The following is a 26,873-nucleotide window of genomic DNA, read 5'->3' on the forward strand; positions in this document are numbered from 1 at the left end:
ATATATATATATATATATATATATGAGAAGGTTTTTTCTTTGAAGAAACCTTCTCATCGATGGACCACTCCTGTACGACTGAGAGCTTACACAGACGTGTATATATATATATATATATATATATATATATATATATAAACAACATAATAGGACAACACAAAGACACAGAGAGTAATTCATTCTTCAGCACTTTCTGTACCCTCTTTGTGACATGAAGCAGTTCTAGATGAAGGAAGAGAGGATCAAAGCATCATTTTCAGCAGTGGATCAGGGACGTCAGGGTGGAATGTGCACGTCTAAGTTAAATGTTGGAGTTTAGACAAGTTTTAAAAAGCACTTTTTAACTATAAAATTGAGTTTTGACTGCATATGCATGCCGGTATATAGAGTCGCTTTGAGATATGGTCAATTTGTATTTGAAGGCAACACTGCACATGCGCATTTTTAAACATGAAAATATATGAATAAATAAATTGAGGCTGAAACAGATTAAGGGCAACCACAACTTTATTAATTGTATGAATCTCCCCCGGTGATATATTAGTTTCTGAATATCGTTAAACCCAACGTAAACAGACACGCATTTGCTTTTTAAACAACAAATCTATATCTATATATCTATATGTAGATATTTTCCTTTAACTTAATTACATATACAAAAATATAAACAGTGCAAACAAATATATAAAAAAAATAAACAAAACCTCGTGCTAGTCCAGTTTTCTTCTTCTAGTGGTTTTCCACGTGAAAGGCATGGGGGGGTTATTGATCGCCGTCTCCTGAAGTGAAGTCCGAGTATTAGTTCCAGCAAGGTGACCAGAGAGCGTTTCGTCAAAGACACTCTAGCAAGCATGATCGCACTCCGGATGCGCGTACTTTGGATTTTGATCCGCCGAACATCACTCGTATTGAGCGACACACTGTGCCATCTTGAACGCCAACGACTTGCAAAGGGTGTGCACTTGAAGCGCCCCACCCCCCCCACATCTAAAATTATCATCCAGGCAGCCAAAGTCGGAAGCTAATCACTGATGTCATCTCCTGCTGACCACCTAGCGTAGCAATCGCACGCTAGGGGGTTTTGTGGGTTGGGTTTATCTTCTTAGGACAATCCGCAATTGGCTTCGCTTATCCTAAGGGAGCGTGTGTTTGTGTGTGGCCAAAGTTAAGACGCAAAGATGACTTTTTCCTCGCCTGGCATTTCGATTTGAAACATATTGCGGCGAGGTGACAACTTTTTTATTGGCGACCGTGTCAAGCATGAAAAAAAACAAGCGATGGAGCCAAGTGGAGATTGTGGATGATAACACGAAGGGTAAGATTCGGTCGCATGTATAAGCAAGGGTGGGGGGAGATAACAAAAAAATCCCTCCACTCATCTCTTTTTTCCAGTACAAAATTAGTTATGGGGTCAGGTGGTAATCTTTATCCGCATGGAGATTGTGGGCAACAGGAAAAAAACATCTGAGATCAGTGTGAAACTGCAATGTTTCAAGTTGAGGTTAAGATGACAATATTTTTGTACTGTAAATAGGCAAAAATGTTGCAACAGGAGAGAAATTGTATCCAAAATGAGACTGTGGGCAGCAGGGGAAAACAAATAAGATGGGAGATCAGTGTGAAACTGCAATGTTTTTTTAAGGTTAAGATGCAACATTTTTTTGCCGACTTACAGTACAAAAATATTGTCAACAGGAGAGATATTGTATCTAAAATGAGACTGTGGGCTAAGGGAGAAAAATAAGATGCGAGATCAGTGTGAAACTGCAATCTTTCAAGTTAAGGTTAAGATGCAACATTTTTTTTGCCCACTTACAGTACTTAAATATTGTCAACGGGCGATAAACTGTATCCAAAACGAGACTGTGGGCAACACGAAAAAAAATTAACTGTGAGGTCAGTGAAAAATTGCAATGTTTCAAGTTAAGGTAAAGCTGCAACATTTTTTTTGCCCACTTACAGTCCAGAAATATTGTCAACAAAAGAGTAATTGTATCCAAAAGGAGAATGTGGGAAGCAAGAAAAAAAAGCTGGGAAATCAGTTTGAAAGTGCAATGTTTCAAGTTAAGGTAAAGACATAACATTTGTTTACCCACTTATAGTACAAAAATATTGTCGACAGGAGAGAAATTGTATCCAAAACGAGAATGTGGGCAGCAAGAAAAAAAAGCTGGGAGATCAGTGTGAAAGCGCAATGTTTCAAGTTAATGTAAAGACGTAACATTTGTTTGCCCACTTATAGTACAAAAATATTGTCAACGGGATAGAAATCATATCCAAAATGAGACTGTGGGCAACAAGAAAAAAAAAACTGGGAGGTAAGTGAGAAATTGCAATGTTTCAAGTTAAGGGTAACATGCAACATTTTTTTTTTGCCCACTTACAGTACAAAAATATTGTTGACAGGAGAGAAATTCTATCCAAAATGAGACTGTGGGCAATAGGAGAAAAATAAGATGGGAGGTCAGTGTGAAACTGCAATGTTAAGGTTAAGACAGATTCTTTTTGGCCCTCTATGACAAAAGTATTTTATTAAGTATTTATATTTTTTTCTCCTATCCATATAGGAGAAAAAAAATATCCAAAACGAGACTACGGGCAGTCTGATTACACTGTACTGTGACCAGATTTAAATGTGATACTGTCCGCAATTGCAAAGACCACTCGAGTCACTTGGGTTTTCAACTTCAGAGTAAATAAAATTTTATCGGAGGAGACTGAGCAATAAAATAAAGCGCTGCAGCCAAGTGGAGATGATGGGACTGCGAAATGAGAGCCTCCGTAGTTAACGGCGAGTATCTCCTGGAGTTACAATGCACAGATATTGATTTCTTTTTTTCTACTGGCCTCAGTTTTACACTTAATAATATATTACAGCAGGGAGACAAAATTAACCTTAAAGGAGACTATGGGCAGCACAAAATCAAAGTGCCGAATTCAAGTGCAAAGCAGAAATTGCAGACACCCGAGTTAAGAGGGAGCAACAATTATTTTTTTCTCTCGTCATCTTGGTTTCAAATTTGACCTGCAAGGAGACTGCGGCCCTTCCAGCAAAATGGAATTTATGGGCGATAATCCAGAGCTATGAGGAAAGTCCTCTAAAGTTAAAGCCCAAATACTTATTTTTCTACTAATCGCCTTGGTTTTCCGTTCTGAACATTCCGCAACAAGGAAACCATTTTCAGCCAAGAGGAGACTATGGGCAGTCCAAAAAAAGAAAGCCGAAAAGTGGGGCCTGTGATGTATTTTATACAACGCAGCAACCTGAGAGAAAGTAATAATAGGTTACAAACATAAGATTTATACCACTTGCCACGGTCTTAAATGTAAAAAAATGATCATAATTAGAATGAACTAATTTTATCCAAATGGAGACTGAGGGCGACTAGAAAACAAAGCGCTGTGGCAAAGACATGTTTTTGGTTTGTCACTGATAAGTTTGAAACAAACATGTTAGTCAGCATACTTATAACTTAGTTTAAATAATTAGAATGAACACATTTTGATCCAAATGGAGACTGGGGGCGACGAGAAATCAAAGCGCTGTGGCAAAGATATTTTTTTTTGGTTTGTCACTGATAAGTTTGAAACGAAAACGTTCGTCGACTCACATATAACTTAGTTTAAATAGTTAGAATGAACATATTTTATCCAAATGGAGACTGGGGGCGACCAGAAAACAAAGCCCTGCAGCATAGACATTTTTTTTTTTTTGGTTTGTCACTGATAAGTTTGAAACGAAAACGTTCGTCGACTCACATATAACTTAGTATAAATAATTAGAATGAACACATTTTATCCAAATGGAGACTGGGGGCAAGCACATAAAAAGCGCTGTGGCAAATATTTTTTTGGGGGGGTTTGTCACTGATAAGTTTGAAACAAAAACGTTAGTCATCTCACTTATAACTTAGTATAAATAATTAGAATAGACAAATTTTATCCAAACGGAGACTGTGGGCGATGAGAAAACAAAGCGCTGTGGCAAAGACTGTTTTTTTTTTGGTTTGTCACTGATAAGTTTGAAACGAAAACGTTCGTCGACTCGCATATAACTTAGTATAAATAATTAGAATGAACACATTTTATCCAAATGGAGACTGGGGGCAAGCACAAAAAAAAGCGCTGTGGCAAATATTTTTTTTTGTTTTGGTTTGTCACTGATAATTTTGAAATGAAAACGTTCGTCTTCTCACTTACAACTTAGTATAAACAATTAGAATGAACACATTTTATCCAAATGGAGACTGGGGGCAAGCGCATAAAAAGCGCTGTGGCAAATATTTTTTTGGGGGGGGGTTGTCACTGATAAGTTTGAAACAAAAAGGTTCGTCATCTCACTTATAACTTAGTATAAATAATTAGAATTGACAAATTTTATCCAAACGGAGACTGGGGGCGACGAGAAAACAAAGCGCTGTGGCAAATAATTTTGTGGGGTTTTTTTCCCCCCCGTATTGACCGCCATTTGGAATGGACCAGGCTTTTGAGGAAGTGTGGTTTACCCCTATGGGTCCTTCTTTTTTTGGGGGGAGAGGTGGTCCTGCTCCGCAGTGTCCCTTCCATTCTCCTGTCTTGTAATGTAGTCACCTGGTTGTGAATTCAAAATCAGAATCATCTTCATTGTCTCAACTCAAAATCAAAAGGGTCAAGGGTTACCGTCTCCAAACGGCGACTGCTGCCAGCTAGTGGCGGCGAGAGGCATTACGCAAAAGACGAACATAACCCTGCCCTTTTCCACAACACGCCGATGATTTATCACACCATAAAGTCCACCTACATGCCTCAGCGGTTGTCCTTGCGGTCGGCGGCGAGCGACGGCGGCGGCGCCGCTACGGCATCCAACAGCCGGCGGCCTTCCTCGTAGTCGTCCTGGTCGACGCTGATGAGCAACCGGACCCCTTCGGAGCCCGCCGCCAACCTCAGGGAATCGGTGATAAAGACCCCCTTGAGGGCCTCCAGGAGAGCCCCGCTGAGGTAGTCCACCCAGAAGGCTTCCAAGTTGTCCAGCTCGGTGAATTTGATGTCGCACACGATGGCGCCCAAGTCGCGGGCGCGCAGCAGCGAATCGGCCTGCCTGAAAAGCTCAAACTGGCGCTCTAGAGGTTGACGCTTGTCGGACGAGACGCCGTCGCGCAGCGCCGAATCGTGCTCCAGGTACTCGGCGCGAACCCTCAGGCGGATGTCTGATAGCGGGACAGGGAGGGACATAAACAGGGACAGCAGTCAGAAATGTCAAAGGATATTATTAAAGAAAACTAACATTTAAGGACAACCGACGTCACTTTTTTGTTTTTTAACTGACATCAGAAAAACGTTTTATAGCATCTAAAATACCCAAAAACACACAGTATGATATTTTTAGTCAAATGCAAAACACCAAAAAATGACTTCAAATTGAACCCGGAAGTGGCCAGTTTCAGAAGGTCCCGCCCCCATGTTCGTGACATCACGCCAAGACGTCTTGCATTGAATCAAAACAATGGCTTCAGATTCGGAGAATATGCTTTCTTGTTCCACATCCAGTTATGAATATGATTCAAATAGTTCTGAAGAGGAAAGCATACATGTTTGCAATCGATTAAAGAATTTATTCCGTGCCATTTTTAGGCAACATTGGGGGGAAATGGATCACCAAAAAAAGAGGCAGAAAATGGCGACCGAGCTCCTGTGAGGAATGAATCAGCCCGTTTCCACAGGCTGATAAATTCCTTCCATGGAGCTTGGACGCCATCTTCTGGCTCTTTTTGGTGCAACATGACGTTTTCAGACCAAACAAGTACAGCAAAATATATTGACGTGATGGAAGGACTGCTACAATGTATCCTTTTTTTTCGGTCAGGGGCGTTCCTTCAGTGACGTCACGTACGGACTCGTCACCAACTCAAAAACAAGACTTCCGGAATATAAAACGTAAAATATAGCTATATGCGGTGGAATCTTTGTAAAATACGCTCCTTTAAGAACAACTGAAGTTGGAACAAAGCGCTAACATGGAAAAAAAGGAGGAAACTGCCCCCTTGTGGAAAATTAAAAAAAACATTGCCAGAGGCCGTGGTCAGCGCTTTATCGGCACCCAAGCATGAAAAAAAAAAAAAAAAAAAAACCGAACAAATTCGGGAATAGCGCTCTGTCATATTTTCAATTCCCAAATAAATTCGTGAATGGCAGTGAATGAGTTAAAATTAGATTTGTAAGCCCATCCCGGAAGGGAAAAAAGACTCATCCCGGAAGGGCGATTTTTTTTTTTACTACAGTAAAGTCTCGTTATATCGATATTCAAGGGAGTCCGAAAAAATATCGATATAACCGGGACTATCGATATATCCGATATCGATATAACGAGACTTTACTGTATTTTTAATAAATCACTGTGGAATGCAAATCAGATTAAATTCTTCTGACTTTTCATGCGGGAAGGCCAAAAACATACCCTTGTTTGTGGAAGTATTGCATTTGTCAAACTAAATTTGACCTGGTATGCTAACGTTTGATGCGCATCATCATATCAGCAGCAAAGCAAAGTTTGGATATGGAATATGGATGAGAAAAAAAATAAAAATAACAAGGCATAGTTTTGTGTTCTTACTGCACGATGCTTTCTGAGTCGGTGCCGCTGGTGGCAGTTGCTGGGTCAGCCTGCTGGCCTTCTTAGGCTTGCGACTCCAGCCGTGCCCTTTTCGGCGCCGTCTTGTTTTTGGCCTTTGCAGGGAGCCTCCCGCCAATGGAGGCTCAGACCCTGAGACACAAAATGCAAATAGGAGTTGGGATATTTTGTCACAAGGTGGACATGCAGGTCTTAAAAAAAACGTTTTTAGCATTTAGCCTACATATCATGGCTGTGTATGATTTTTTTTTATGATTTAAAATGCGTCGCGTGTTTGAAAACACGCTTTTGTTTTATCTTAGATTAATCGGCTTGAAAAAACATAAACAAATAAATTAAAAAAAACAAATACATAAAAAAAAACAAATAAATTAGTTAGACAAATAAATGAAAAATCAAAATTAAATACATGAAAGAAAACTAATACATACCCCCAAAAAATAAACGAAAAAACAAATACATAAATGAAAAAAAAAAAAAATACATAAACGAAAAAACAAAACTGTTTATTTACTTGTGTTTTCGTTAATGTAAGGACTTTGAACGGATTATGATTTTTTTACATTGATTTTAATGGAAAGTGCTGTTTCGGTTTTTGAACTAATCGGTTTTTGAACAGGTTTCTGAAAAGGATTATGGTCAAAAACCGAGGTATCACTGTATTTATTTATTCATTTTGTCATTTATTTTGTTATTTATTTATTTATGTATTTATTTATTTGTGTATTTGTATATTTCTTTCTTTCTTTTTTGATTTTATTCATGTATTTGTTTTTTTTTTCATTTTATTTATGTCTTCGTTTTTTTTCATATATTTATTTATTTATTTGTGTATTTATTTATTTCTTTTTTTCATTTTATTTTTGTCATTTTATTTATGTATTTGTTTTTTGTCATTTTTTTGTATGTATTTGTTTTTTTTCATGTTATTTATGTATTCGTTTTTTTTATATATTTATTTATTTGTGTATTTATTTATTTCTTTTTTTCATTTTATTTATGTATTTGTTTTTTGTCATTTTATTTATGTATTTGTTTTTTTCATATTATTTATGTATTCGTTTTTTTCATTTTATTTATGTATTCGTTTTTTTCATTCATTTATTTATGTATTTATTTTTTTTTTTCATTTTATTTTTTTGCATTTTACTTATGTATTTGGTTTTTTTTCATTTTATTTATGTATGTGTTTTTTCATTTTATTTATTTAGTTATCTATCTATTTATTTATTTATTTATTTATCATTTATTTAGCAAGCTAGCTAGATATCTACCTAGCTAGTTAGCTATCTAGCTAGATAGCTAAATAGCATTCGAAAAAGCTGCTAGTGGGACTAGAAGCATTTATTTCAAAAGCCTTTTTTTTTTGTTTTCTTTCCCCACCAGAAATCTTGTCGAACGGGTTAATTTCACTGTTCAGTATCTCAAAAATTCACGTGTTGGTTAGACCATGATCTGGTTTTTTTTTTCCAGGGTGACTGGAATTGTACCCGAGCCAAAAAAAGGCCTATAGGGTTCCTGGAATGCTAATTGTCGCTTTGAGTGAGCAGTCCTACCTGTTCTCACTTGTTGCGTGGAAGGGGGAAGAGACATTTCTGCTTGTCTATAGGAGGACACCCTCTGGCCAGAAGAGCACAACAACTCTCGGTGTTCTACGGAGCCTCGCCTGTTAGATCTTTCTGGAGACACTGCCATGTCATAAACGCAAACAAAAGTTATAATGAAAAGCTGGACTCCATTTCTGTCAAAATGCTTGCAGTTTTTCCACGTAATACTCATGTTGTGTGAGTTTGAAAACTGTCATAAAAGTCTGGAGCGCTGATGTAAAAGGTGACACAGGGATGGATTTTTACTTCTGGGGGTCCGCTACATAAAAAATAACCAAGTAAACAACAAAAATGTAACTCACAGGTGTCAAAGTCAAGGCCCGGGGGCCAAATCTGGCCCGCCACATCATTTTATTTGGCCCGCGAACTTTCATGATGCTTGCTAAAGTCCGAACTAAAATTTAAAATAGTAAAAATAATAATACATTTAATTTATAAGCGCCTTTCAAAAATCTCAAGGTCATTTTTCAGTCTAAAGATAAGTTTTTCTGTGGGTGAGCAGCGGCAGCCACATGCGCCAGCATTCGCTCAACCAAGAAGTAACTCAAATAGACAAAAAGCTAGCTAGTAGATAGCCAATAGATAGCTAATAGTTTGTAACTTATTTGGGTATCTGCCTAGCTAGTTGGCTATCTATTAGCTATCTATTAACTACTCAAATGAATAGAAGGCTGGCTGGCTGGTGGCTGGTAGATGGTTAATGGGTAGCCGGCTGTCTGGCCTGGTGGCTAGTGGATAGCTAGCTAACTAGATTTCTATCTATTAGTTATATAGCTTAGTTATCTATTAATTATATATCCAGCTAGCTAGCAAATTTACATTTGCACAGTATACAGTTGACATTTTTATTTTGTTATGCGTAGAATATCATGTTTTTTTTTATCCTTTCACCCCCCCCCCCCTTCAAATTGTTGCTGTGGACTGCCAATTTCCCCATTGTGGGACCAATAAAGGTTTTCTGATTTTTTTCTGATTATTATAATTATGATTAAACCCCACCTGTTTAAAATTGCATTTTCTGTGTAGCTCTTTATCTTGTTTCTATTTATAATTGTATTTTATGTATTGTATTCTATTTGTGATTGTATTTTATTTATCATAGTACCTATGCTTGGATGTGACTGTAAGGCACGGGTGTCAAAGTCAAGGCCCGCGGGCCAAATCCGGCCCGCCACATCATTTTTTTCGGCCCGCGAAAGCAAATCAAACTTGTTAAATTCCATGATGATTGCTAAAATCTGAGCCAAAATTTCATATTTTTGGATGTCAACCACAATAAAAGTCATTATTCTTGACTTGAGATTTGAAAACGAGTTATTCATTAATTTGCTGTGTAATATATAATATATGTAATATTTGAAGGGATTTAAACATTCTAATGGGTTCCCCAAATTCATAACGGCCCTCGAGAGGAAACCATAACTCCAATGTGGACCGCGGAAAAAAAATGACTTTGACACCCCTGCTGTAAGGTGTCCTTGAGAACTTTGAAAGGCGCTTAAAATAAAATGTATTATAATTATGATTATTACAATGTGGCCCGCAGCAAAAAAAATGACTTTGATTTAACTATTTACATAGATGCAAAAACTAAAAAAAAAAATAGGTGGGTGTGTCACCTACATGCAGTTTTTGGCTTTTTGCGGCAAGGCCTATACTGCATTTGTAGTAGCGCTATCGGATTTTCAGGCCTCACCTGTTCTTCTCCTCTTATGGGACACGAGAGGCAGCAAATCATGTCGGGTAAGGACCCTGAGGAGCTGCAGAAGCGGCTCCAGGTTGCCTTCGCTGATATACCCTCGCCTCTCCAAGTCCAGCAACAACTCCAGTCCGCTCCTGGGCTTGAACCAGGTCACCGCATTCTGCGGGAAGCCTCGCGATTGCAAACGCTTCCAAGCCGCCAGGAGCTTAGGACTCGGGGCCTCGCCAGGGTTGAGCGGGTTGTCTTCGTCGGGCTTCACCGTCCAGCCGGCGGGGTCCATGGGGTGAACGGGGGCGCAGGTTTCGCTCAGGAGGAAGGAAAGCACGTCGATATCGGCGTCGGTCAGCTGTGAACCGACAACTTTGAAGACCTCGTGGAGGGACAACAAGCCGTAAAAATTGAGGCAGTGGGTTTCATCCCAGTCGAGTGAGTGCCTCGGCTTGCGGGTGGCCATCGTGACGTCACACAACCACTTTTATGTTACCTGTGTCAAGACAATACAAGGGGGAAATTAATTTTGAGTATAGCCCACTATTTAATTTCCTAAAAAACAATTTAATGTAGCCCACAACACCCGAGAACATCCCATCACTGATATATCACGAAATCGTACTTGAAACAGGTGTCTTGACGAGCTAGCAGAACAAACAAGCTAACTGTGTTCCATACCTGACATTCACCGAAACGGAAAATGCCGCTTTCTTGTTGTTGTTTTTTTGTTTTTGTGTTGTATTAAATTCACATTCCCAAAGTTTTGTCTCTGTGAAAAAAAAGAGAAAAGGATTTGAGGAAGGGGGGTGGGGGTCGTTCGTCAGGTAAACACCTTCGGTGGATATCCCAGCAGCGTTCACAAATGACACCAACCCTGCCAGGGGAAACACAAACATTACAAGAGTCTTTAATCAGAATATTAATACTTGCTACTGAAAATAGAAATAACTAATTACGCAAGATTTATCGAGCGTATTATCTCAATACTGTATTGCACTTACAAGCGTGAGCTGGAGTTAGTTCGGCATATTAACAATGATCGCTACGTTGGGCTAATTAAACAGGTCCTCATAAGAAATGCCGATAGTCGATGAGCATGCCTTTCCGGGCTCATTGAGCTAAATGAATTACACTGACATTGCGTTTACAGGGCGATATTTTAACAAATAGCAGAGGAAAACAACTAACCCCTTGCTTAAATAGACAGTGTGACAACTTCCTTACGTGGGGCAATTGGCCAATCACGACTTGAGTTCTGCTCAGAGAGGTCTCATTTTATGGCTGGTTGGGTGTCAGATTTGTACTGTCATTCCAACGTTGGAAGTTGGGGAGAGAAAAACAGAAGCTGATCTAGGGTCGGTCCTTGAGATATATTATTTGGCAGGTCCTATCTGATCTGGTATCAGGGTATTTTACCATCTTGGCACATGTAAAACAGAGTGTACAATAGAAGGCTGATCTCAAATCGGTGGTGTCTGACGAGACACCGCGTTTTATCGTGGCAGTTTGAGTTTTGCACAGCACCGCCCACCCCTCCCAATAGCCGATCTCACGTCAGTTCAGCGAACAGATTCACGCTGGTGGTCTGGTGTCAGTTGATATAGCCACATGCGTCACTCCATACAAGAAATAAAACAGCAAAGCTGATTTCAGATCCGTTAAATGTTGGTGTGTGCTTTGTTTCGTGGCAACATACGTCACTTCCGTCAACACCCGGAGGTAACCAGGATTTCTTCGATTGTGTGAGTTTTTTTGTTATTGTTGTTGTAATTATTTATCGAAAACTGACGCATTTCTGTCTGTTAAGGTGAACAACCAGTGAAATTGATTATTGTAGTGCTATTGTCGACGCATTTGAAACAAAGACGAAGTAGCGACTGGTTAGAAAAATAAGCGACACGTCGTCAATGTTTTTCGCTGTTTATAAGGTGTTCGGAACTTATTTTGTTAATATTCATATCATATTCTTTCCATTTCACCCATGTATTCTTATTTTAACCTAATGTTTTTTTTTTGACGTGGCGGCGTCGCTGAACATGCGATTGACTCACATTTTCCAGTGGAGAAACGTCACTGTTTGCATAGTTGGCGACCATCAACCACATTCATGATCCACTGTTAGATGTTTAAAAAAACAGGTTTAAAATAAAAACCGAGCATATCATTTTTGTCAGTTTTTTTTCAAGTCAGCTTTTTGAAGCTTTGTAATGTTCGCAATTTCTCGTTTAAGGGTTAAAGAAAATTAGTAGATGCAGGTTCCAAAGGGTGAGAACTGCCAGGTGGACATGGAGAGCAAAGCTGGAGATGTTTTTGGTGCAGAAGATGCTCGGCCGACGGGCATGGCGGGAGCAGCTGGGATCCTTGCTAAGTAAGACGTTTATTACTTGGCCTGCGTGTAATTATTTAAAAAGTCAACTTTCCACAATGTGCCCATTTTTCAGGCTTGGCTTCCCGAAAGGATTTTCAGCCAGCGTGGCCAAAGAGTGGCTGGACCGGCGGCGGGTGTCCATCCGGCCTTGGGCTAGTTTCGCAGACCAGCGCAAATTCTCCAAACCGCGCAATTTCGGCGAGATGTGCCAACGCGTGGTGAAGAATGTGGATACGTACAACAGCAATTACACTTTTATCTTCCTCGGACTCATCCTCTATTGCATGTAAGTAATGTTTCAGTCATTGGATAACACGTCTACAGTACCCATGTGTGAATTACAGTGATACCTCGGCTTACGAACATTTAGCTAACGAACTTTTAGCTTTACGAACGTTAAATTCGCGAGAATATAATCTTGGCATACAATGAGTGCTGTGTCGTTCACGAACGAGCCGGTTGTTAAAGTCATTATTAATGAAGCAGGAATCAATAGTAAAAAAACAAAAAGATACAGGATGTGACGTCATGTAAAGGCGGGCAGAATGTGACATGACAGGAAGTCCAAGAAAACAAAACGATGCGAAAGGAAATAGAAAAGATGTTTAAAATGTGTTCGTATAGCGAATTGCCTTAACACCGGTTCTTGGAGCTCCGAACAAGGAACTGAAAATGGCAGCAGACTTTTTTTTCCCCCCTCTATTCCCCGCCCGTAGTCTTTGGTTAAAGCCGCACGTGATTGGTCAAGATCTGTGGTAGAGGAGGGAGGGGACACACACAGCTTTGAGCGGGGGGTGGGGTTAGAGTGCTCATAGAGTGCTGTTGCACGCTGTGAGCACACGACACACGAAAGGGAGACGACAGAGCTTGAAACAAAAATACAAAAGTGAAAAAAAAGTGAAATGGTGAGAAAATGGATAGAAAACAGTGAAATTTTGACTCGTTACAACTTTATTGATAGTTCAAAGGCAGAGAGTAGACTGCAAGGTTAAAATATCCCATCAATCAGGCTCCAAAAATAACCCGCGCAAGCCATCTGTACAATTTGAAGAGAACATACAAGCAAGGGAACCAGCTATTAATGAAGTTTCTAGTGTGTCCGCCTGCATGTGTTGCAATATCACAACTTCCAAGATGTACAACCCAGAGCTCCTCGAGACACTAATTTAAAACAGATTCTTTTCTTACAGATAGTGTGTTGTAGGTGTTTGAACACTTACAACACACTGTCTGTAAGAAAAGAACCACAACACACTGAAAAGAATCCATTTTAAATTAGATATCAAATAGACAGGATGAACTTAATACAACAACTCGTTGAGACACTTTACGCAAAAGCTATCCATTCCATCAAGCCATCAACGACCATCACAAAGGTAAATAAAACGACTTTATGATACAGTACAGTTTATTTCTTTAATGATAATACAATAACACATTTATTATACAAAAAAATAAGATATATCTTGTGTAGTTTTAAAGCTTATTTAGTTGAAAATTATGTTTTATGGGGGACCTGGGAACGGATTATTCTCATTTTAATGGTTTCATATGGGAAATAAATGTTTGGAATACACGCACTTTCTGGTTTTAGTACCGATGTTTGTCTGTGACTGTAAAGGGTTCTTGAGAGCTTTGAAAGGCGCTTCAAATGAAATGTATTATTATTATTATTATTATTATTATTATTATTATTATTATTAATATCGGGGAATGTTTTCATTTGTCTTCAGAATCAGCTCTCCCATGTTACTGATCGCCTTGGCCGTGTTCGTCGGTGCCTTCTACATCATCCACCTTAAATCACTAGAGTCCAAGTTGGTGATCCTTGGTAAGTATTCGGGCCTGGACGGATCAATAGGATGACCGATCTCAACAGCTAATGCTAACTCTCGCTTCAAAAATGTGTTTTTTTCCTCCCTGCACTAAAGTTATAATAATAATAATAATACATTTCATTTGGAAGCGCCTTTCAAAACTCTCAAGATCACTTGACAGTCACTGGATCAGTTTTTTTGTGGGTGAGCAGCGGCAGCCACACGCGCCAGCGTTCACACAACCCGGAATAACTCAAATAAATAAAAGGCTAGCTAGCTATTAGATAGCCAACAGATAGCCAGCTAGAAAGCTAGCCAATAGATAGCCAGCCAACCAGCTAATAGATAGCTTGCTAGCTGGACAGATAGCCGGCCAGCTAGCTGCTAATAATAATAATAATAATAATCATCATCATCATCATTATCATCATAATAATAAATTTCATTTGGAAGCGCCTTTCAAAACTCTCAAGATCACTTGACAGTCACTGGATCAGTTTTTTTGTGGGTGAGCAGCGGCAGCCACACGCGCCAGCGTTCACTCAACCCGGAATAACTCAAATAAATAAAAAGCTAGCTAGCTATCTAGCTATTAGATATCCAAGTGATAGCAAGCTAGCCAATAGATGGCGAATAGATAGACAGCTAGCTAGCTAGCTGGATAAATAGCTAACAGATAGCCAGCTAGCTAGCCAATAACAATAATTATATATAATTATACATTTCATTTGTAAGGTCACTTTACGGCTCCATGTAAATCTAATTGTTTCTTGTTTTAATTTTTATTTTCATTTATTATTATTTTTTTTTTCAAATCTGCACAATTGTTTTGATTTTTCAGGTAAGGAGCTTACTGTCCCGCACCAGATGAGCCTAGCCGGAGGAATTTCCTTACCGGTCTTTTGGTTGGCCGGAGCCGGCGCCGCTGTCTTTTGGGTTCTGGGTGAGTCCGTTTTTGAAACACACTTATTTCCTTGACCAGCCCTGCAACAAGTAAAATATGTTATATAGAAATACTGTATGTAAGTATTCAGTACAGTGATACCTCAGCTTCCGAACGTTTTAGCTCCCGAACTTTTCGCCTTACGAACATTAAATTTGCAAGAATATAATCTTGGCATACGAACTAGTTTTCAGCGGACGAACCAAACCACACACCACTAATTTTCGTCACCACCCTTTTTTTTTTTAGTGCAGACGTGGTTTGTTATCGAGTGGAGTACTTTTGCTATTATGAGACCGAAAAAGACCCCACCACAGGCTAGTGTTAAGCCAAAGAAGACACAAAGGAAATTACGGTCGAGCAGAAGAAGGAGATCATCGAAAAACACGAACGAGGCGTGCGTTTGTGTGACTTAGCGTCCCAGTACAAGTATGCTAAGTCGACCATTGCTACGTGCGGCTAAGGGTTTTTCTGTGTTGTCTAAGCAACGGTTTCAGGCAATAGAAGAGGTTCAAAAACTTCTGTTGATTTGGACGAAAAGCAGCAAGCAGGGGACAGTGTGAGTGAGGGTATTATCGCAGAGAAAGCACGGCAACTTCACTCGGATATCATCAGACATCAACCTGGAAGTTCATCATCCATTGAAACCACCATCACAAAGTAAATAAAACGACGTTATTATACAGTACAGTTTATTTCTTTAATTACAATACAATAGCACATTTATTATACATAAAATAAGGTATATTGTCTGTAGTTTTAAGGCTTATTTAGTTGAAAATTATGTTTTATGGGACCTGGGAACGGATTATTCTCATTTTAATGGTTTCCTATGGGAAATGAATGTTTGGAAGACACACTTTTCGCCTTATATACACTTTCTGGGAACCAATTAAATTCTCTAAGCTGAGGTATTACTGTATTGCATTGTATTTTGGACAACCGCCCTCATTTCAAGCTCAGATAACTCCAAACCCATATCATTTAGGAATTAACACTTTTTTTAATGAAAGAAGAGAGTCTAAGGTGTCTCACGCTGAATTGAATTTTTATGTAGTCCTAAAACTCAATATTATGTGAGTCCCGGAATTTGAGTGAGAATGACAAAAACCCTGGCACTGGAGTGGGCACATTTTTTTTGTGCATGTCGTCTTCGAGTGAATTAGTTCATTATTTCAAATCTTAACCATACTAAAGAAAATAGTATGACTCCATCTAGTGGTCGATATGAGAGTTGCACCCAAAGAACAAAATAGATTAAAAACCATCCTCGAAATAAGGCGACCGCCACTCCAAAGTCATCCTGAAGGGCATTTTTGGTCAAGCAATGGACTTATTTCATCTCAACTTGTTTTTATCCCCCCTGACCCTCTCCACCCTCCTCAAAGGCGCGACCTTGTTTGTGATTGGCACCCACGCCGCATTCCGAGAGATGGAAAATTCCGAGATGGAAGAGCTGCTCATGGAGCCCGTGTGATTATAAGTAACCTTGGTTATGACACGTTGCTGTTACACATGTGTGATCATTTAAAGGACAACCGACACCATTTTTTTTTTTGTTTCCTGACATTAGAAAAACGTTTGATAGCATCTAAAATACCCAAAACACGCAGGATGATATTTTTAGTCAAATGCAAAACACCAATAAAAATGACTTCAAGTGTCCCAAAACTACTTCAAAATGACCTCGGAAATGATGAGTTTCAGAAGGTCCCGCCCCTTTGTTCGTGACGTCACGCCAGGATACTCCTTCACAAACTGCCTTGCTCCAGAATCAAAACAATGGCTTCGGAGAGTTCGGAGAAGATGCTTTCTTGTTACTGATCCAGTTATGAATATGATTCAAATAGTTCCGAAGAGGAAAGCATAAATGTTTGCAATGGATTAAAGAACCTCACCCACCTCAAAACGTATCTTGTGACTGTAAAGTGACCTTGAGAGTTTTGAAAGGTGCTTAGAAATTAAATGTATTATTATTATTCAAATTAACGTGAAATTTCTCACTGGGTCTACTCAAAATTCAACCACAAAAATCACAGCAATGTGTAATTTGCTTGAAAGTTCACTCACAAATGCAACTGAATCGCCCCCCAAAAAAGGGGGCAGGAAGGGGGCGGGGGGTCATTTGAGCTCAAATAATGCATGCAAGCAAAATTTGAGTGATGTCTTTAGTGTTGTCCACGTTTGCAGCAGGAAGGGACATTTGGTCTTATCGTCCATCTCAAATGTGGAATCACCTCCCCTGACTACGCTCACCACCCCTCTTATGACCCCCATCGCTCAGGTTACCATGGCAATGACCTTGGAACCCCCCCCCCCCCCCCCCCATGCCCAAAACCCCCTCTCTCATGTGTCTCTCACACACGCTGTCTTATTCACTGCCGCAAAGGCGAGGATCGATATTCCATTAAATGGAGTGTGAGGGGGGTCGTGAATTCACACTGCAGTGAGATGAGGAGGAAAAATACAGGGTGACGTAAATGGAGTGTCAACTAAACCTGTTTGGATGCTATAATAATAATAATAATAATATTAATAATAATAAAAATAATCTCTTCTTTTCCTTTCGGCTTTTCCCGTAATAATAATAATCGTTTTGCTAGCTATTAGCTATCTATTCGCCATCCGTTCGCTAGCTATTGGCCGTCTATTCGCTAGCTATTAGCCATCTATTCGCTAGCTATTAGCCATTTATTCGCTAGCTATTAGCCATTTATTCGCTATCTATTGGCCATCTATTCGCTATCTATTTGCCTTCTACTCGCGATCTATTGGCCCTCTATTCGCTAGCTATTATCCATCCGTTCGCTAGCTATTGGCTATCTACTGGCCATCTATTCGCTATCTATTGGCCATCTGTTTGCCAGCTATTATCCATCAGTTCGCTAGTTATTAGCCATCCATTCGCTAGCTATTGGCCATCTATTCGCTAGCTATTATCCATCGTTTTGCTATCTATTAGCCATCTACTCGCTAGCTATTAGCCATTTATTCGCTATCTATTGGCCATCTATTCGCTATCTATTGGCCATCTACTCGCAATCTATTGGCCATCGACTCACGATCTATTGGCCATCTATTCACTAGCTATTATCCATCCGTTCGCTAGCTATTGGCTATCTACTCGCTATCTATTTGCTATCTATTGGCCATCTGTTCGCCAGCTACTATCCATGAGTTCGCTAGCTATTAGCCATCCATTCGCTAGCTATTGGCCATCTATTCGCTAGCTATTATCCATCGTTTTGCTAGCTATTAGCCATCTATTCGCTAGCTATTAGCCATTTATTCGCTATCTATTGGCCATCTATTCGCTATCTATTTGCCTTCTACTCGCGATCTATTGGCCCTCTATTCGCTAGCTATTATCCATCCGTTCGCTAGCTATTGGCTATCTACTGGCCATCTATTCGCTATCTATTGGCCATCTGTTTGCCAGCTATTATCCATCAGTTCGCTAGTTATTAGCCATCCATTCGCTAGCTATTGGCCATCTATTCGCTAGCTATTATCCATCGTTTTGCTAGCTATTAGCCATCTATTCGCTAGCTATTAGCCATTTATTCGCTATCTATTGGCCATCTATTCGCTATCTATTGGCCATCTACTCGCAATCTATTGGCCATCTATTCGATAGCTATTATCCATCCGTTCGCTAGCTATTGGCTATCTACTCGCTATCTACTGGCCATCTATTCGCTATCTATTGGCCATCTGTTCGCCAGCTATTATCCATCAGTTCGCTAGCTATTAGCCATCTATTCGCTTGCTATTAGCCATTTATTCGCTATCTATTGGCCATCTATTCGCTAGCTATTAGCCATTTATTCGCTATCTACTCGCAATCTATTGGCCATCTACTCACGATCTATTGGCCATCTACTCGCTAGCTATTATCCATCAGTTCGCTAGCTATTGGCCATCGATTCGCTCGCTAGCTAGCTTTCTATCTCTTTGAGTTACTTCCGGGTTGAGCGAATGCTGGCAGGTGTGGCTGCTGCTGCTCACCCACAGAAAAACATATTCTATGACTGTAAAGTGACCTTGAGAGTTTTGAAAGGCGCTTATAAATGAAATGTATTATTATTATTATTATTAGTATAGTATTATTGCTGCTGTGAAATGTAAATTTCGTCACTGCGAGACTAATAAAGGTAAATCCAATCCAATTACAGTGTTATAATAAAGAGCGAGAGAGAGAAAACATAAAACTCAAAAACGCATACTTACCCAGAGAAAACCCAGACAGGAATGGCGGAGAGCATCCAAATTCCACACAGGAAACCCGAGGTTTGAACGCCAGATCTTTGTACCCCGAGGCAAACTTGCGAACCAGTGGACCACCGTGTTGTTTGCATTTATGTACGTGTCATTCGGATTTTGTTTGATGGCAATTGTTACGGTTCTTACCTCCATCCTCTTGGGGGTTGGTTTGAGCATCCTGGGCGTCTCTTAGATCAGGTGGCCTTGGTGTAGATGCCTCACAGGTGGATTCTAGTCGGCAGATCCGTAACATTATAGCAGATGGCAAACATTGGCGTACTTATATAGAGCACAAAAACATGTACAGTGATACCTTGGCTTACCAACTTAATTGGTTCCCAGAGAGAGTGTGTCAGGCGAAAAGTGTGTATCCCAAACATTTATTTCCCATAGGAAACCATTAAAATGAGAATAATCCGTTCCCAGGTCCCCATAAAAGCCATAATTTTCTACTTTCTAATTTTGTAAGCCTTAAAAACTACACAAAATATACCTGATTTTATGTACAATAAATGTGCTAGGGTATTATAATTAAAGAAATAAACTGTATTGTATAATAAAGTTGTTTTATTTACCTTTCTGATGGTCGTCGATGGCTTGATGGAATGGAGTGGCCGGTTTCATCAGCATTAAACACTTGATGAGGAACGTAGCCTTCTTCTTCCACCATCTTGAGGAATGATCCCTTGTGGGTGCTTTCTCGGCGATAATTTTATCTAGTTCCTCATCAATTGTATTCTGTTTAGCTGGGTTGATCGCTTTTTGCATCAAGTGTACAGATGGCTTGTGCGGGTTATTTGTAGAGCCTGATTGATGGGAAATTTAACCTTGCAGTCTACACGCTGCTTTTGAACTATCAAAGTTGAAACGAGTCCAAATTTCACTGTTTTCTATCCCTTTTGTCACTTTCTCTCTGTCGTCTGCCTGTCTCTTTAATGTTTAAACCACTTCCCCTCAATGCTGCGTTCTTAACCAATCACGTGGCTTTAACCGATGACTGGGGGCGGGGAATAAAGGACCAAAAAATGTCGGCTGCCATTTTCTATTGAGAAAACATGCTCGTTCGCGAATTGTGGCAGCTCCGTGTGTATCCCGAAAAATAGTTCGTATGCCAAGGTAAAAATTACATACATTTCGTAAACCGAAAAGTTCTTAGGCCAAGGGGTTCGTAAACTGAGGTATCACTCTATGTAGATATATATATATATATTTTAAGAAAGAGCCACAGTCAGCAGGAGGTTGTATTAAATGTTTCTAGAGATGTTTTATTGGTGTTGCTTTCATTTCCTTTGACACACGTTTGTTCTTACCAAGTCGCCTTTTGTTTGTTTGGATTCTTTTCAACTGATCTACGAACGACAACTTTTGAAGGCATCCAGCCCGAGATACACAAACACACACACGCGCCTGGACCGTCATCTTTATCCTCGCACATGATCATCCTCATCATCTCAACCGTAGCGCACACCTACACCAGTGGCGCCCATTTTGAAACAGAATGGGCCAAAAAAAAAAGAAGAATTAGATTCATAAAATGGGTTGTTTTCTTCTTACGACCCCACCCCCCCTTGTTCCCAAACATCTTTTTTTCATCTTTTATTGTATGGGTGTCATTTTAAATTCGGTATAGAATTGTATATAGAATTCCTAGAGCACACAAAAATTGGTGATGTGAAGGGTGGGTGGTGTGGCGGTTTCATAGTAAGAATAAGAACAATGCTGTCACACAGTGTACACAAACGAGGGACAAACAGGGGGAGGTAGGAGAGGGGGGGGGGGGGGAGTCCGGGTGTGCGGGGGAGGTCGGGTGTCGAGGTATGCACTCAACCCCTCCTTAATAATAATAAAAAAAGTGAAACAGTCCCCCCCCATATCTGACATATTAAAAAATAAAAACAAACAACACTGTGGCGCAGGTGGGAGTCAGTCAGTGTGATGGCTATTTGAGTGTGTATGGAGGGGGGAGGGGGGGAGGGATTGGGGGGGACACGGGAGAGCAGGGTGGCCCTTTTTCAGACAAATCGGCTCCTTGGAATCTACGTAAGACAATATGCAGCTGCCGTTTGGTAGATATTATGATAATAATCATTATTATTAGATTGGTTTATGTACACAGCAGTGAAAGAACACATGCAAAGACTATCATATGGGGGGGGGGAGGTGATGGATGGATGGATGGATGGGGGAGGGGAGGGTGGAGTGTATGTCGAACGTTGTAAAGGTGCTTTTGCCGTTTTGAATCTTTGGGGCAGTTGGGATGAAAATTGCTTCAAAGCGTTTTTTTTTTTTTGGTGTGTGTGGGGTTTTTTTTTGTCTTGGGGTGGTGATATGGGGAAGGTGAAGTAAGAGGGAGAGAGGAAAGAGGGAGGAAAAGGGCAGGGGGAGGGGAATGTTTTTTTGGGGGGGGGGAGATGGGGAACAAGATGCTCCAACGATCAATAATATGTCTCCTTCTCCACCCAACCTGCGCGAGAGGAAGAAAAAAAAAACATGGAGAGCACACACAATGTTGCCGTTAATTCATAATAATAATAATCATCATCATCATTATAATAATCCTAATCATCATAATCTTCATAAAATAATAAATTTAATTTCTAAATGTATTATTATAATTCAGTTGCAAGAGAAGGAAAAAAGTAAAACAGATACAATAAAAATATGCTCATGATAAACGGTTTAAATTAATCAACAATAAAAATAAGGTGATTATTTAACTTGATAATTAATTTATATAAAAAAAATAATATGGAAAAATAAAAAAGAATCAGAATATCATAAATAAATATATAATAAATATAATAATAATAATCATCATCATAAAATAATAATAATAACAATAATAATAATAATAATACATTTAATTTCTAAATGTATTATTATTATTATTCAGTTGCAAGAGAAGGAAAAAAGTAAAACAGATACAATAAAAATATGCTCATGATAAACGGTTTAAATTAACCAACAATAAAAATAAGGTGATTATTTAACTTGATAATTAATTTATATTAAAAAAATAAGGAAACATAAAAAAGAATCAGAATATATAATATATAATAAATATAATAATCATCATAAAATAATAATAATAATAATAATAATAATAATAATAATAATAAATGTAATTTCTGAATGTATTATTATTCAGTTGCAAGAGAAGGAAAAAAGTAAAACAGATACAATAAAAATATGCTCATGATAAACGGTTTAAATTAATTAAGCAATAAAAATAAGGTGATTATTTAACTTGAGAATTAATTTATATTAAAAAAATAATATGGAAAAATAAAAAAGAATCAGAATATCATAAATAAATATATAATAAATATAATAATAATCAGCAATCATAATAATCATCATAAAATAATAATAACAATAATAATAATAATAATACATTTAATTTCTAAATGTATTATTATTATTCAGTTGCAAGAGAAGGAAAAAAGTAAAACAGATACAATAAAAATATGCTCATGATAAACGGTTTAAATTAATTAATCAATAAAAATAAGGTGATTATTTAACTTGATAATTAATTTATTAAAAAAATAATATGGAAAAATAAAAAAGAATCAGAATATATAATAAATAAATATATAATAAATATAATAATAAATATAATAATCATCATCATCATCATAATCAATAATCATCATCTTCATAAAATAATAATAATAACAATAATAATAAATTTAATTTCTAACTGGATTATTATGATTCAGTTGCAAGAGAAGGAAAAAAGGCAAAACAGACGCAATAAAAATACGTTCATGATAAACGGTTTAAATTAATCAACAATAAAAATAAGGTGATTATTTAACTTGATAATTTATAAAAGAAAAAAATAAATAATATGGAAAAATAAAAAAAAGAATCAGAATATATAATATATAATAAATATAATAATAATAATAATAATACATTTAATTTCCAAGCGCCTTTCAAAACTCAAGGACACTTTACAGTCACAGGATATTTTTTATGCGGGTGAGCAGCGGCAGCCACTCGCGACAGCCTTAACTCAACACGGAAGTAAACAAATATATAGATACTATAACCACCTTGAAAATAAATACATCGTATAAATAGAGTGAAAATAATATACTAACAAAGACATAAAAACGCAGTCAATCATAATAGAAAAAAAGTTTACATTTTATAGCGAATATATGGAGGGAAAAAGAAGCTAAACAAACCAACAAAAATAAACAACAAACTAATGAATAGGTTTTTAAAATTAAGTCAAAAATAATAATAAAAGGGTGGAAAATTAATCCAAATAACATTGAATTTATGTAGCTGAAAATTAAATAAAAAAAGAAGCACTAATAAAATACATTAATTTAAGAAATAAATTAACTCATTCACTGCCATTCCCGAATTTATTCACGTAAAAGAAAAACAACACAAAGATTTTTAAAAATGCAATTATGATAAAATGATAAAATAATAAATAAAATTAAATCAGGATAAAATAATAAAACAAATAAATAAATAATAAATAATATGATAAAATAAGGCGGATAACTGAAATGATATTTAAAAAGTAACAAAGCCTAATAAAGGCTAATCCAAGCTACAAAAAAAATCCAAAAAGAAATGAAAAATATTATTTAAAAAAAATTACTAGTCGAGAAAAAAAAACTAAAACGGAAAAACAAAATAAACGGAATTTAAATAAATAAACATAAACATGAAAAAAAATATTAATTTATTATTGTATCTATACTTGTCTGTGACTGTAAAGTGACCTTGAGAGCTTTGAAAGGCGCTTGAAATAAAATTTATTATTATTATTATTATTAAGTGCAAAGTGCAACTGACCTCCAGGGTTCCGGCGGATGAGGAGCTTTCGAATTTCATCATAAACAAAGATGAGGAAACTGTAAGGGAAGGCGCAGAACCACCAGGAAGGCCTGCAAGCACACACGCACAAAATAAAATATGGAGGTTTTGAGGAGCAGCAATAAGTTGTTATGATGAATATTTGTGAATACAATATTGACTCATGGCGAGGAGCATTTTGGCCATAATGTTGGCGCCGTCATCATCATCTTTTTTTTTGCTTCAAGATGGCGCCTCGATACTGGCTGACTGTCCAAGCAGCTCCTGTATTTTGTTTTTCTACTTCTGTCCTTTCCTCTTCCTTTTATAACTTTGCTGCTGTGAAATGTAAATTTCTCCACTGCGAGACGAATAAAGGTACAGTGAGACCTCAACTTACAAACTTTTTGTCTTACAAACGTCAAATTTCTGAAAATTAAACCTTATAATAAGCATTATTTTCATAATACACACCCACCACGGCTGGCGGAGTGATCTTCGGCGGAAGCACACGACCGAACAGCACCAGAGGTTAAGTTACCAAAAGTCCTTATGGAAGGTGACTCTCCTTCCATAAGCCATCAACAACCATCAAAAAGGTAAATACAACTTTATTTTACAGCACAGTTTATTTCTTTAATTACAGTCCCCATGTAATGTGCCTCTCTTTCCAAACAGCAATTCCCTTTGACCTCCAACGCCATTCCATCAAGCCATCAATGACCATCACAAATGTAAATAAAGTGACTTTATGATACAATGCAGTGTATTTCTTTCATTACAATACAATAGCACATTTATTATACATAGAATAAGGTATGTTGTGTGTAGTTTTAAGGCTTATTTAGTTGAAAAGTATATTTTATGGAAACCCGGGAACGGATTATTCCCATTTTAATGGTTTCCTATGGGATTTTTTTTTTAAGACACACACTTTTCGCCTTACACACTCTGTCTGGGAACCAATTAAGTTCGTAAGTTGAGGTCTCACTGTACATCCAATCCAATCTAATGGGGGGGTGGAAAGGAGGCTACGCTTACTTGAGGGGGTACATCCTGAGGGCCACGTCCATTCCGGGGCAGTAGGACAGGAAGGCAGCCAGGGCCGTCTCCTCAAACAGGCCGAAGATCAAGATCTTGTTCCTGTTTGGAGTAAAAAAAAATAGTCAAAATGATTTTTAAAGAGTGTTCCAGTTAGTTAACAATTTTCAGGGAAAGGGATCTTGCACTGACTTCATGCCCTGCTGGAAAACGGAGTTGCGTCGGGTCTTGCAGACGATGACGTCGGCCCACTGCACCACCACGATGCTGACGAAGAAAGCCGTGTGGCACGTGAACTCCACGATCTTCCTCTGCTCGTACGTCTGAAGGAATAAAATATAATATAAAAAATAATATAATTCTTCATTGATTTATTTGGATTAGTTTAGAACATATTTTTTTCCCAATTTATGTATTTTTTTTATGCTCAATTTATTTTTTTTTTTAATTTACACTCAATATTTTGGGCGACCATTTCAGTATTTTCTATTAAAAATGTGTTTAGATTTTTTTTAAATCTTTCATATCTTATTATTTTTTTAAACCAGGTTTTATATTTTCCCCATTTTATATCATTTCTCTCACTTAATATTTGTGAATTTTTCATACAATTTATTGTATAATGCACACCAAATGGTGTATTTTAAAATTTTTTCGTGTGTAAGGATTAGTATAAGGGGCCTCTTCCATGTATGAAAAATGTTTTCCAAATATAGAAATATAAAAATACATTCAAATATCCATCTGTCTTTCATCTTCAGTTTAACCTTTTCAGGGACAAGGGTTATCTTATTTTCCTGTGTATAAGGTGCACCGAATTGTGTATTTTGGATTGGATTCGCCTTTATTAGTCTCATTATTATTATTATTATTTATTAGTCTGCATTTATTATTTTCCGGTGTATAAAGTGCATCAGAGTATAAGGCTCACCCCTTACGAATGGTGTATTTTCAAACTTGTTTCTTATATAAGGCGCACTGGAGTATATGGTGCATCTTTCATGAATGAAAAATGTTTTGCAAGAATAATATATAAAAATATAAAGGTTTTACAAATATAAGGTACACCACATTATACGGTGCTACAATAATAATAATAATACATTACATTTTAAGCGCCTTTCAAAGCTCTCAAGGACACTTTACAGTCACAGACAAGCATAGGTACTATAATAAATAAAATACAATCACAAATAGAATACAATAAATAAAACAAGTATAAATAGAAACAAGAGAGAGAGCTACACAGAAAATGCAATTTTAAATAGGTGGGTTTTGAGATGGGACTTGAAGGTACAGTAGAGTAGGGGGTTTGGGTGCTAGGTAAATACAGTGAGACCTCAACTTACGAACTTAATTGGTTCCCAGACAGAGTGTGTAAGGCGAAAAGTGTGTATCTAAAAAAAAAAATCCCATAGGAAACCATTAAAATGGGAATAATCCGTTCCCGGGTTTCCATAAAATATACTTTTCAACTAAATAAGCCTTAAAACTACACACAACATACCTTATTTTATGTATAATAAATGTGCTATTGTATTGTAATGAAAGAAATACACTGCATTGTATCATAAAGTCACTTTATTTACATTTGTGATGGTCATTTATGGCTTGATGGAATGGCGTTGGAGGTCAAAGGGAATTGTTGTTTGGAAAGAGAGGCGCATTACATGACGACTGTAATTAAAGAAATAAACTGTGCTGTAAAAT

The 26,873-nt window shown here is 37.8% G+C and overlaps 3 protein-coding genes across 6 annotated transcripts in view; 1 reads left to right on the top strand and 2 right to left on the bottom strand.

The window, feature by feature from the left end:
* Positions 1–489: 489 nt before the first annotated feature.
* dedd2 (death effector domain containing 2) lies at positions 490–11,102 on the bottom strand. Its single transcript, XM_088999783.1, has 6 exons — positions 10,909–11,102; positions 10,586–10,781; positions 9,911–10,400; positions 8,164–8,295; positions 6,590–6,739; positions 490–5,186 (listed from the first exon to the last, which is right to left on the bottom strand). Exons 3-6 carry the CDS (start codon positions 10,368–10,370, stop codon positions 4,786–4,788), a joined length of 1,143 nt encoding a protein of 380 aa, XP_088855909.1. The 5' UTR covers positions 10,371–10,400; positions 10,586–10,781; positions 10,909–11,102; the 3' UTR covers positions 490–4,785.
* Positions 11,103–11,503: 401 nt separating this feature from the next.
* The window catches only part of rabac1 (Rab acceptor 1 (prenylated)), a 150,726-nt gene continuing 135,356 nt past the window's right edge, over positions 11,504–26,873 (top strand). The window contains exons 1-6 of one of the 3 annotated variants that reach the window (XR_016115443.1): positions 11,504–11,649; positions 12,138–12,275; positions 12,349–12,561; positions 14,009–14,106; positions 14,934–15,035; positions 16,424–16,585. Coding sequence is in view for 1 of the 3 variants with exons in the window: in XM_088999784.1 (XP_088855910.1) it covers positions 12,157–12,275; positions 12,349–12,561; positions 14,009–14,106; positions 14,934–15,035; positions 16,424–16,512 (621 nt within the window). In the remaining 2 variants the exon portion in view is untranslated. Of the gene's footprint in view, positions 11,650–12,137; positions 12,276–12,348; positions 12,562–14,008; positions 14,107–14,933; positions 15,036–16,423; positions 17,021–26,873 lie in introns of those variants that run through there. The other 2 variants (XR_016115444.1, XM_088999784.1) reach the window with 2 other exon arrangements.
* The window catches only part of atp1a3b (ATPase Na+/K+ transporting subunit alpha 3b), a 34,979-nt gene continuing 28,643 nt past the window's right edge, over positions 20,538–26,873 (bottom strand). For both annotated transcript variants that reach the window (XM_088999778.1, XM_088999777.1), the window contains exons 19-22: positions 25,356–25,486; positions 25,164–25,265; positions 24,123–24,214; positions 20,538–21,762 (exon numbers count right to left, since the gene is read on the bottom strand). In XM_088999778.1, the coding sequence (XP_088855904.1) occupies positions 21,734–21,762; positions 24,123–24,214; positions 25,164–25,265; positions 25,356–25,486 (354 nt within the window). In that variant the 3' untranslated portion in view covers positions 20,538–21,733. The remainder of the gene's footprint in view (positions 21,763–24,122; positions 24,215–25,163; positions 25,266–25,355; positions 25,487–26,873) is intronic.

This window comes from Hippocampus bargibanti, linkage group LG06, assembly GCF_051943395.1.
Source record: "Hippocampus bargibanti isolate YZ-2025 linkage group LG06, ASM5194339v1, whole genome shotgun sequence".
Taxonomy (NCBI): Eukaryota; Metazoa; Chordata; class Actinopteri; order Syngnathiformes; family Syngnathidae; genus Hippocampus; species Hippocampus bargibanti.